The sequence below is a fragment of the Tenrec ecaudatus genome, chromosome 10 (genome assembly GCF_050624435.1).
Source record: "Tenrec ecaudatus isolate mTenEca1 chromosome 10, mTenEca1.hap1, whole genome shotgun sequence".
Lineage (NCBI taxonomy): Eukaryota > Metazoa > Chordata > Mammalia > Afrosoricida > Tenrecidae > Tenrec > Tenrec ecaudatus.
In genome coordinates, this window is record NC_134539.1 from 119,542,829 (window position 1) to 119,555,337 (window position 12,509).

General features: G+C 43.8%; 1 protein-coding gene across 11 annotated transcripts in view; it reads left to right on the plus strand.

Moving 5' to 3' along the window:
- Positions 1-593: 593 nt before the first annotated feature.
- Positions 594-12,509, plus strand: part of SYNRG (synergin gamma) — a 75,938-nt gene continuing 64,022 nt past the window's right edge. For all 11 annotated transcript variants that reach the window (XM_075561426.1, XM_075561435.1, XM_075561434.1 and 8 more), the window contains exons 1-3: positions 594-725; positions 7,892-7,932; positions 11,809-11,927. In XM_075561426.1, coding sequence (XP_075417541.1) covers positions 658-725; positions 7,892-7,932; positions 11,809-11,927 — 228 coding nt within the window. In that variant the 5' untranslated portion in view covers positions 594-657. The remainder of the gene's footprint in view (positions 726-7,891; positions 7,933-11,808; positions 11,928-12,509) is intronic.

Consider the following 12,509-nt stretch of genomic DNA (forward strand, 5'->3'; position numbering starts at 1 on the left):
TATTTTATTTCTAGACTGTAGTTTGATTGAGGGGTAGAAAGGGGGATACCAGTACAAAGAAGCCCAGAGGGGGCTAGAGTGATTATGAGGTGCCGCTTTCCAAACGCTGCCTGCAAGGAGGGGCCATTGGGCAGCAGGGCGGCAGGCAAACGGGACCAGTGCACCTGGAGGCTTTCTGTGTGAGTTGGATTGGGGTGCGCTTACGTGGTTCACTGACGTTTTAAATGTCATCCGTTTCAGCGGTGGGTACCAAATGGAAGCTCTTGAGTTGAGCATGAGGATGGATAGCTGATTAGCACTGTCCAAGAGCCACCGAGGCCCCATCTATTCCGTGCGTGGCCCGTTACCCAGTTTTTAAAATAGGTCTCAATTGACAGCCAAGGCCGGGCTAGCTGCGCCCACCCGAGGGCCTGGCTAACAAAGAACGAGCGCCCGCCGGCTCTCGGAGGACGCGCCCCCCCCCCCCCGGGCGACGGGGTCACGTGACGGCGAGCCGCTCCCCGCGGGGTGGGGCTAGAGGCGTCACGTGGGCGGCGGCCCCGCCCCGTCGCCCGGGTCTCGGCGAGGCGGGGCCCGGCGTTTGCCCCGGAAGTGGCTGTCTCGGGCTGACAGCTGCTCGGAAGGCGGCGGCGGCGGCGGCGGCAGGCCCGGAGCAAGATGGCGTTGCGGCCGGGGACGGGAGCTGGCGGCGGCGGGGCCGGCGCGGGGGCCGCCGGCGGAGGCAGGTGGGTGTGAGGCGCTGGTTGGAAGCGGCCGGCGGAGGGCCGTCCCCGCGGGGGCGAGGCGGTGGCGGTTAGGGCGGTTCGCGCTGGCTCCCTTCCCTTTGGACGCGGCTACCGGGCAGGGTCGTCCTCCGGGGACCCAGGCCTCCGAGCTCCGGAGCGGCCGCCCAGGCTGGAGCGAGGGCCGGGCTCGCGCGCGGAGAGGGCGCGAGGCCCCCCAACGGCAGCCCCCGGCCCGAGGGACGCCGGCCCTGTGGGCTTGCCTTTCCCGACATCGCCGCGGGGCCGCTTGTGAGGCAGGCTCTGAACGGAACAGTCCGACCCAGAGCTGTTCCTCGTGCGTTCACCTCGCTCAGGGGCCCCTTCCTGATTGCTGTAGCACCTGGGAAGCAGCGGCCATTCTGACGAGCCCCAAAGTAATCGTTGTCTGGAGAGAGTGCTCGCTCGTCTCTTGCAGAGGGAACTCTAAGCCTTGCCAAAACCCCTTTTAAAAGTAGAGCAGGAAGGAAAGTCCCTGTTGAGAGCAGTCACGCAGTTGTCCCAGCTTTCCGACTTTTATTCAACCCTTGACACATCTGCGCCCCCACTCACTTTTCAGCCCCTAAAACGGCCCTTCCTTCTCAGACCGGTTGCGAGATGGACATTTATTTGCAAACTTGAGAAAAGCTCTCTATCATTTCGGGAACGGTTTCCTTTGGAGAAGGTCTCATACCGTTTCGATAGTGAGCTCCCCTGGGTTTTGCTTTATTGGCCAACCCACACCACGCATACTTCGTGGTAATACTAGCTTCTCTCGTTTTTTTTAAATCTTTAGTATTCTTAAATATTTAAGACTATTTCATCTTAAATGTTTTTCGGACAATGAAGCGTTTCGTTTTTTGATACATAACGTTTTGATGTTGGAGTTACAAGCACTCTTGTAAAGTCTTCTAAGGTAATCACCTCTCCTGCAGGTGCTTATATGTATATTAGGAAAAAGATAACATCCTAGCCAGAAAAGCAAGCGTGTGTGTGTGTGTGTGTGTGTGTGTGTCCCCTGATTCATTTCCTCTCACATCTTGGAACTGCCTGCTGAAGACTGACTTTCTCTTTTGTTCTCTAACTAGTTTTCATTGTTTCCTTCTGGTTTACCAGGCCTACTTCGTATGTGGTCAGTTTCAGGCAGGAGGAGAAAAACAAATTATTTATAAACTTACTAAGTTTTCCCTTTCTGTGTGTGATAATCATTTTTAAAACATACCCGAGTGCTGGTACATTTTCATTCAATCAAGGGGATGGTCAATGGTGGCACATTCTAGGAAAAAATTAATTTGAGAGAGGTTAGTAGGGCCAGCTTCTGTTTTTCTGAAGCGTTTGTAGATGGAGAGGTCCTCAGATGCTAAAAGGTAGGTGGATCCATCCCCCTTAGGAGAGCCTATGCCCGTGAACATGAATGTTAATCATTTTATTAAAAATTTGAATGATTGAATAGTGTTTTCCCTGAAAAATGTGAACTAAATATGTTACATATACTGAAAATTTTTCTGAGACTGACAGTATATGTGCTCATGCCAGAAACAACTTTGAGAGCTAATTGAGGAACTTCGCAAAGTTGCGGGATACGAGATCAACAAACGCAAATCCTTTGGACTTCCATATATCAACAGTAGGAAATCTGAAGGGAAATCAGGGAGACAATTCCATTTATAATAGCATCTAGGAGAACAAAGAAACAAAGAATAAACCCACCAGGGACATGACAGACATACACAATGAAAATTATAAAACACTGCTGGCAGATTAAACCAAAACCAAACGCATTGCCATCGATTCATTGCCTACACATAGTAACACACACACAAACGCACCCACCCCCCACCCCCACCCCCGGCTCCCTTGGGTTTCTGAGGCTGTAACTGTTTACAGCAGTATTGGTTTTGAACGGCCGACCGTGTGGATCGCAGCCTAACCTATGCTACCAGGGCTCCTGCCAGAGATGAAAGAAGATGGAAAGATGTTTCATATTCTTTGGTTGGACTATTTAATAATTGATAAGATGTGAGTACTGCCCAAAGCTATCTGTAGATTCAATTCAATCCTTATTACATTTTACTGAGATAGAAACCCAATCTTTAATCTTATGGAATGGCAAGAGGCCTCAAAGGGTTAAAGGAATGTTGGAAGTGAAGAACAAAGTAGGACTCACACAAGCTGATTTTAAATCATACTAATATAGTCACCAAAACAACTTGGTATAACAAATATAAAGATGAATAGAATAGAGAGTGTAGAAATAAGCTCAAATATCCATGGTCAATTGATTTTGACGTGCTGGATACATTTGCTAGAGAAATGAGTCTCTAATAAACTGTCCTGGGAAAATTACATTTCCAGATGCAGAAAAGTAAGACAGGATTCATGTCTTAACACCATATATAAAAACATTCAAAATACATTAAGAACCTAAATGTGCAAACTAATACCATAAAATTCTTAGAGCAAACAGAGGCCATACTGTTTGGCCTAGCTTTCAACAATGGGTGTCCTAATATAGTAAAAGTACAAATAGCAAAAGAAAATAAACAAATGGAGCCTTGTAAAAATGTTAAAAGCAGTAACAATTGTTAGTGAAGATATAGGAAAAAATCCTGTCTATTGATGGTAGAAAAACAGCACAAATATTACACAAAATAGTGGGGTATATGTTATGCTGTATCTGCTCAAAATAAATAAAAGTTTAGAATAAAAGTCAATGCTATGGTTTTGAGAGAACAGCATTCTTAAAAGGAGTGTGTTTTATCAAGGCATGCTGATGACAGTCTGTACGAGTTGGGCTGCTACCCTCAAGGTCAGCAGTTCAACCCCATCAGCTACTCCTTGGGAGAAAGACTTTTCTACTCCCTTAAAGGGTGACAGTCTGGGAAACCCACAGGACGGTTCTATCCACCTGTAGGTCTCTGTGAGTCAGAATTGACTCGATGAGAGTGAATTTGGTTTTGGCATTTTATAAGAGTTGTATTTTATAAGGGTTGTTTGTCATGGAAGTGAACCGTAAGGTGGTTTAAATGTGTTACAGGGAAAAGGAAAAAGAACCGGGCAACCTCTCTGAGCTATTCATGGAGAAATCCATGAACTATAGTTGACCATGTTACAAAGAGAAAAGCCTCTTGTTCGAGGAGGCTAGAAGCAGTAGCATTTCCCAGTTTTACTAGTGTTCGCTTGAATTTTATTAGTATTTTGAATGGGAGACTTTAGAATAAAGGATAGGTTTTATGAAAGGTAAAATTTGCCCAAGGTTAGACATTTTTTAGAAATCAAGGTGGAAAATAAGAGTCGAGAGGTGTGGGGTTAATCTGTAATCATTCAACTGATAATACTCTGAGTATCTGTATGTTTATATATGGTTCTTGATACTGTAGTAAATTAAAAATGTATTTAAGATGTGTCCCTACCCCCTCTCAGGGAGTGTACAAAATAGCTATAGTACAAGATAAAGGAGAACAAAGAGATCATGCTTCTTTTGGGTGGTGTTTGTGAACTGGTCTCCTTTCTCCTATGACTGTATCAACTCCTTGGGGCTTCCTCATCTTTTCTTCTTCCACAGCTGCTCCCTTGCATATAAAAAACACTTCATGAATATTTGTGGTCCAAGCTCCACTGAAGGCAAAAATAAGGAGTTTTTCAGCTAGGCCATTCAGATGGTCAAGAAAATTGACCGAAAGTAGAAGGTTTGAGTGAACATTTAGGGAACTGTGTTGCAGGTAGCCCAGGTTGACTGGGGCATTAAGTCCAAAGAGTTTGGGGAGAGAAAAGTGACAAAAGAAAGTTGTGCCCCAACTGAAGAGGAAGGGGTCTTTGAATATCAGTGACAGAAATCCAACTTAGGGAGGAACCATTACTTGGCACTGTAAAGGGTCCTTTAGGAAGGTGCATCTCACCTGTGCTGTTTCCTAGCTGTTTTGCAACGCTTTTGCCATCCTGTTTCCTAGCTGTCTCTCTAACTAATCTTTAAGCATGTAGACATCTAAGCATTTCATATAGTCATGGGAATGCTACGTGGGCAACTAGTTTGGGCTGATACATATTTCGTGGAATAAGTCATGTGTTTTTTCCATTTCCTTGTTGTGTATTCTGTTTTGGGGCCCTCGTTAGCCCCTTGACAAGCCTGCAGTTCCGCTGTCTGGCCTGCAGTGACAGAGAAGAGACCTGATGGGGTCCTTAGGGCATCGGCCAGAGTGCCACAGTTACATTATAACAGACTGGGGAAAAGAAAATCTTACTCAAGTTTCCAGTTTTTACGTCATCCTTCAGCCTTATTGATCATTTTAATTCCTGGACTGATTTTGAAAAATCTTGACAGGTCAACTATGTAAATGCATTGACCCTAAGTTTATCAATCTTAGTACATGAATAAGTGTTTTTGTGGAGGTCTATCACATTTCAACTTGAAATTTAAACATTTTGCCCAACAATCACATTATTTATCTGGTATCACTTGTGTGCCATTCAGAAAAGGTGTTCACTGTTCTCCCCCTCTTTGTGGGCCAGCTTGTGTTGTCAGCAGGGGGAGTTGCTAATGATCCCTGTCCTCTTTGAGGCTGTGAGGTACTTTCAGTGGCTGGTCACTTAGGTCATTTAGGGTACACATAACTGAGGCTGTCCAACTAGAATTTGGTAAATCGCCTTATGAAACATGCTAGAATGAAAAGACTGTTGGATTTTCTTCTTCCTTTTTCCTGAAGAAGGAGGGCATGCGATAGAAAACAGTAAAAACACGTGAATTTGGCATGCCCTTCTAGATTGCACTGGACATTCTTAAGACTATCTAGAAATTCCCTCTAGATCAGTGGTTCTCAACCTGTGGTCACAACCCCTTCGGAGGTCAAATGACCCTTTCACAGGGGTCACCCGATTCATAATAGTAGCAAAATGACAGTTATGACGTAGCAACGATAATAATTTTATGGTTGGGTCACCACAACATGAGGACCTGTGTTACAGGGTGGCGGCATGAGGAAAGTTGAGAACCACTGCGTCTGGATCTTAAGAACCTTGTCCACTCAGATTTTTTTCGTCCTTTAAGACAAGTTGCTGTCAAGTCACTTCCAACTCATGGCAGTTCCACGTCTGTCAGAGGAGAGCTGTGCTCCTCCATCGGTTTTTCTTAGCTCTGCCCTTGATGGGTGCAGGTTACCAGGCCTTTTCTGTGGAGCCACTGGGAGGGTTCACACCACCACCCTTGAGGTTTGTGCCACATAGGACCACCCATCTCAGAGACGGAAGTCGTTCCTTTTCAAGTAAATATCATTTGGTCTGTTCACCTTGAGCCGCCTGGTGGGCTCTTTTTTCCTATAGTCTTTACCAAGCCACACCCCTTGTTCTAGTCAACTCTACAGGATAGAATTCATCTGTCTGGAAGCATGCTGCTGCATTTTCCTCCTGCTGGGTGGCTGGTGGGTTTGAGGCACCAGCCCTTTGGTTAGCTGCTGAGAGTGTAACTACTGCGTCACAGGGCGGGTTTTCCACCGCCGTCAACCCTGGGAACGACTCCCTTCTTGCTGAAATGCTGTCCTTCCTCCGTCATAAGGGCTCCTTTGGGTCACAAAGAACAGTTCTATAAGAATTCTCCCATGGTTTCCAGTTGTCTTCTTGCTATATATGTGCACTCCTTGGCTATTTCATCCACTAACAGAACTTTCTTTTTAAAAACTAAAAGAACCTAAGCTAGATTTAAGGGGCTTTGTTGTAGGTTAAATGTTGGGCTGCTAACCACCAAGTTGATAGTTCAAACCCACCAACCACTCTGGAGGAGAAAGATGAAGCTACCTGCTTCTATAAAAATTCGGTGTCTTGGAAACCCCAAAATGAGTTGTTGTGAGTTGAGATTTATTGAATGGCAGTAGATTTAGTTTTTCAGCAAGATTTGGAGACCCTGAATAGTGTAAATGACTAACCCTCATGGCTGCTAAGCAAAGAGTTAGAGATATGAGAGAAAGTCCTGGCAGTCGATTCTGAAAAATGAGAACCCCATTGAAGCCCCATAAAGCACAGTTCTACTTTGACACACGGGGCTCATCATGAACCAGAGTCAACTCAGCAACTGGTTCAGCTAGATTTATCTAGGTCTCTCTCGTGGACTTGGGTTTCTTTTGGATGGCCTGTTAGAGTGCCTTGCCGCCATCACTCACAGACCTACTCAGATTGGTTTCCTGCTTTCCCGAGACAGCATCACCTTCCTTGCAGTTGCTCAGGCTCCACATCTCAGCATCATCTTCAACTCTGTCTGCCCTTTCTACTGCACTTCCCCCTGTGGCAATCAACCAGTCCTGTTGGCTTTTCCTTTTACATAATCTTCCTCATCTTTCCCATGCTCACTAGTAGTTACATTCGCTTCCATCTCTTATTAAGATCATTGTGATAGTTGCCTAGCTCTGTCTATATTTCAAGGCATCTCTCTGCTGTAACTTTTACCAGAGTAACTTCCTGTCTGACTGTACAAGCTAACTCTCCTCCTTAAAAACCTCGGACAACTTCATGTATTATTCAAAACAAAACATTTAAAGGCCCTCTATATTGTTTTCTGATTATGTATTGCATATTCATCCATAAGCCATTCCTTTGAACATATCCTGAGTTGTTGGTCTCAAAGCCTTTGCTTGAGCTATGGAGTATGCCTCTCTCCCCTTTCAGCATCCAGCCCCAAAACCACTGCCACAAACCTTCCAAGATAGAGACCATTAAAATGAATGTTTTTCATCTCCTTTCCGCTGGTATTTTGGACCTCTGTCTTAGCATCTAGCACACTCTGTTCTGTGTTACGGTTTCTCTGATACTTGTTTCTTGAACAAGGTTGCAAGCTAATCCATTTCTTTCATGTAGGTGGCACTGATTAATGTTTGCTGAGCATTATCCAACCCTGTCAGTTTTTGGATGAGGGAATTGCAATCCAGAGTGGGAGGGCCAGGACTAGTTGTCAGGTCTTCTGTCCTCTAGTTCAGTTTTCCTCCACAATAACCTGTGAACATTGTTGCGTATCTTATGAACATTTAGTCTGTATTGAGGTTGGACAATTCACTATTGTACAACAAAACAAACACCTATTTATAATTCTTTTTGTTTGTGTAAAGCATGTTTGATTTGAAACGTTTTTTACGTAGGAAGGTCATAATGGATTTCTATTCTGTTTTCAGCTTCATGTTTCCAGTTGCAAGTGGACTAAGACCCCCTCAAGGTATGCAAAAACTTAGATGTCAAACTTTTATTTTCTACTGTTATGTTGTTTTGGTTTTTATTTAAAGACTAAGTGAGCAAAATACTATGTTCTATTGCTGCCAAAGGGAGTAAAAATGACCTACAAATTTGAACCTATATGACAGTTACCCTTAAAAGTTCTTTAAAATTGTGTAATTTAGGAGAGTAGTAAGCATCGTCACTTCTCCCAAACTTCCCAAACAGTAGATTGATAGATTGTTGTCTAAGCTCAGAGATGGGAGAAGGTCTTTTAGGACAAGAATATTAAGAGGACGTGACAGGAAATGAGATGAACTGCCCTTTTCTTAATGATGTCTTCTTCTAGTAAGTTCCAAAGGGCAGGTGTCACATCTGCCTTATGCGAGTTAGTATTCCGTCAGCACCCAGCGTGTGGATGGCACATACTATGTTTTCCATAGAAGTCTGTTGAATGAGGAAATGAACATCTCCAGTTAGTCTCTGCTGCCAAATTGTCTTCATGTGGATATAGCCTGCCTACTGAAAAGAAGAGCATCAACCAGGTGTCAGTCCCATGGTTGCAACCCCAGGCTCAGACTACAGCTGTTGCTCCAGAGGGTTTCAGTGGCTGAGTTTTCAGAAGTAGATTGTTAGGCATTTCTTCCAAGGGATCTCTAGGTGATTCAGACCTCCAGCTTGGCTTGGGGCTAGCAGCTGAGCACATTAATCCTCTGGACCACCCAGGGAATCTGGTCTTATTATAATCACACACGGTTAACAAAGCAAAACTACTTTTGTACCATTTAAGCCGATTAAGTCTCACTTTTATTCCAAGACATTTCTCTCTTGGGTACGCCCTTTTCCTCTTGATTTCAGACACGGGATCCATAATGCCAATTGGAGCCCTATCTTCCAGTCAACACTAGCGAAGGGATATCATCTTGACTTGTGCTACCGTGTGACTAGGACACAGAATTGAAGGAGGAACATATCTGGCCTTGGCTCTCTTGCTTTTTCTGCTTACTGCACGCACCCCTGCCCCCAGGTGCTTCTGAAAATTGATGCATCTCACAAAGCAGTGTTGACGGGTTGGGGTAGACCTTCGATAGAGAAACAGACTCCTAGGATACCAATAGAGATGGAAGATAAAGAGATGCTCAGTAGCAGGTGGTCAGTGGCTCATATTAACTTTGTCTCCATTTGTAATCAGCAGTGGAGGTGGAATTTCAGATAGATTTTTCCAAGGGTCAATTGTATTCTTTTCATTGTGTTCACATGTGTGCATTATTTAAGCTATCTGTAGTTAGATGTGTCCCAGATTTAGATCAAGCAGTTTGGGAACTTGTGTTCTTTAGAATAGCACTAACAGAGTTCAATGTTTATTGCTCTTGCTCATTATGTTGCAATTTTACAAAGTTATAGGATAAAAATAGCTCTCAAAAGGTGGTTTGGTCTCACCACTACCACTACCCCACCACCCCTTTCTCGAATTGTTTGTAGATTTTGCATGTTAGAATAAATATTGAATGATGCAGGAAGCATTAACAGAAAATGAGAATGATAGAGTCACCACATCAAATAGAATTGACCCATGGTCAGCAAGTTTAGGAGGTAGCATATGGCCAATTGCTGATGATATTGAAGAAAGAAGTCCAAGCTACACTGAAGGCACTCATGAAAAGCAATGCTCCAGGAATTAACAGAATATCAACTGAGATGTTTCAACAGATGGACTCAGTGCTGGAAGTGCTCACTCATCTATGCCAAGAAATTTGGAAGGCAATTACCTGACCCATGAACTGTAAGAGATTCATATTTGGGCCCATTTCTAAGAAGGGTCATCTGCAGAATGCAGAAATTATCAAAACAACATCATATATAATTAATATATCATACAAGTAAAATTTTGCTGAAAATAATTCTAAAATTGCTACAACAGTACATCAACAGAGAACTGCCAGAAATTCAAGTCAGGTTCAGAAGAGGATGTTCAAAGAGGTATATTGTTCATGTCAGATGGATCTTGCCTGAAATCCGAGAATACCTGTGAGACATAGTTTCCAAGTGCATGAAGGTCAATTGATGTAACATTGTCCTCAAAGACAATATATTCTACATTATTGAGTAGTAACTGGGGTCTTAAAAGCTTGTGAGAGGAGCCATCCAAGGTGAAACTATTGGTCTGTCCCCTTCCAGAGCTAAAAAGAGTAAAGGAAATAAAGATAAGGAAAGAATTAGTCCAAAGGACTAATGGACGGCATGAATCCCAGCCTCTACTAACCTGACACCAGAAGAACTCGATGGTGCCTGGCTGTCGTGGTGGAGAGCCCTGAAAGGGATCCTGATAGAGTGGGAGAGAAATATGGAACAAAACTCAAAGTAACAACACCAGAGACTAGATAGACTTGCTGGTCTGATAGACTTGTGTAATCCCTGATCGATGGCTCTTAGACACTCTTCACATCAGGAACTGAACTCACCACTGTGGCTTTTAGCCAAGCGTTAGACAGGCTTGTAAAGTGAACAGTACACTTTGTTTGGTGGTTGATGGCCTTTTGGAGGGTACATTTATAGGAGAGGACTTCAAAAGGTCTTGGGAAAAATTCTATCAACTTTTAATTCCATTTTCCCATGAGCTTTTGTAAGGCCCCTCATATTAGTTATTCTTGGAGTGAAAGGGAAGAGAGCTCACAGTTCATTAGGCAGTTTTTCAGATGAGAAACTAAGGTGTTGAAAGAACTGAAGTGGCCTATGGTTTCAAAGCTAGCAAGTGGCATTTCCAGTCTCCTTCTAGATTTTATGTTCCTGTTACTGTATCCATGATCCATTGCTGAGTAACAAATTACTCAAAAACTTAAAACAGTAAGCTTTTATTATTCCACACTGTTTATCTGTGAATCACGAATTGGGGGACAGCTTGACTGGGTTGTTCAGGCTGTCTCATGAGATTTCTAAGTGTCAAATGGAACCGGAGTCACCTGAAAGCTTGATGATGCTAGACGGAGGATCTGCCGCCAAGAAGGCTCACTCACATAGATGGCAACATCATGCTGCCTCTCAGCGGGAGGCCTCAGTTCCTCATCACCTGGACTTCTGCGTAGGACTGCTGGAGTATCCTGCTAACTTGGTAATGGCTCTCCCAAGAGCCAGTGCGCCAAGGGAGCTAAGACTAGCCTGTGGTTCTCAATACTTACCTTTGCAAGTCACACACTTTCCTTTCCACAGTGCCCAATCAGTGATGTTGGTTAACCCTATGCATTGCAGGAGGAGAAAGCACAGGGAGTGAATACCAAGAGGCAGAAGTCATTGGAAGCCACCTTGATGGCGAAATGCCACTATTAAGCCATACTGTTATTTTAAAATAAAAATCATTCATGTAAAATGGATTTTTTAAAATTCTGCCTGATGGTTATTGCTATATATATATATAATTTTACTGGGGGCTCTTACAGTTCCTGTAACAATCCATACATCAATTGTGGTACATTTTATAAAGTTTTATAACTTGCCTAGGATCACACAGCTTATGTAAGTGATGGAGTTGAAATTTAGCCCAAGCTCAGAGTTTCTGACTGCAGAGCCTAACTGCATTTTCCACTATCTTGTGCTGCCCTCCCAGGATCCTCAGGGGAGAGTGGATTCCTTGTTTGGCTGCTAACTGCAAGCTCAGCAGTAAATGAGACTTGCTGCTCCCATAAGATTTATAGCCTCCTCGGAAACCCACGGTAGTTCTTCTCAGCCCTTTAAGATCGTTGTGAGTCAGAATTGACAAAATAGCAGGGCGTTTGGTTCTTGTTTGGTGCTGCCCCTCACGTAACATGTCTTATGAGATAAGAGTTTTCAGAAAATCAGCTCTAAAATGCATTGGTTTCAATGGTGTCTCTCGGTTTTTCATCAGGCCTGATGCCTATGCAACAACAAGGATATCCGGTGGTCTCTGTCATGCAGCCTAATATGCAAGGCATGATGGGAATGAATTACAGCTCTCAAATGTCCCAAGGACCTATTGCTATGCAGGTACGTGCTTCATCTGATTGTTTACAGAGTTATTGATCATTACGTGCTATGTGCCAAGACCTAAATATTATATTTAGAAATAATTATAGTCTGCATCAAGACCAAATGAAGATAATCCATAAAAGTGAGAGAAAACAAGAAAAGCCATCTAGGGGAAACCTGGTAACTTCTTTATTTGGATACTGACTTAGACAAATCTAGAAAGTCCTTTTGGAAATTCCTTGGGAATGAGTCCATGAAGTAACATTGTTAGATGTAGCACTGTTCTCATGGGAAAACTGTGTCATTGCTTGGAAAGCTCAGAGCTGTCACTGTTACTCCTCTTTGTATAGTTGGTAGAGTTCTCACAACAGAGTTTGAAAAGGGCAGTGTCTTAGTGAAGTAGTAGCTACATAACAGAAATGCCAAGAGAGGCTGGCTTTAACCAGCAGAAGGGTGTCCTCTCACCGGTGAGGGCGCCAGCACAACGGGGAGGGCTTCTGTCTTGGTAGGCTGTGAGGGAAGGTCCTTGTCATCAGTCTGGCCCTGAGTCTCGGATTTTCTCAGCGCTGGGATCTCAGGTTCAAAGGATGCACTCTGCTC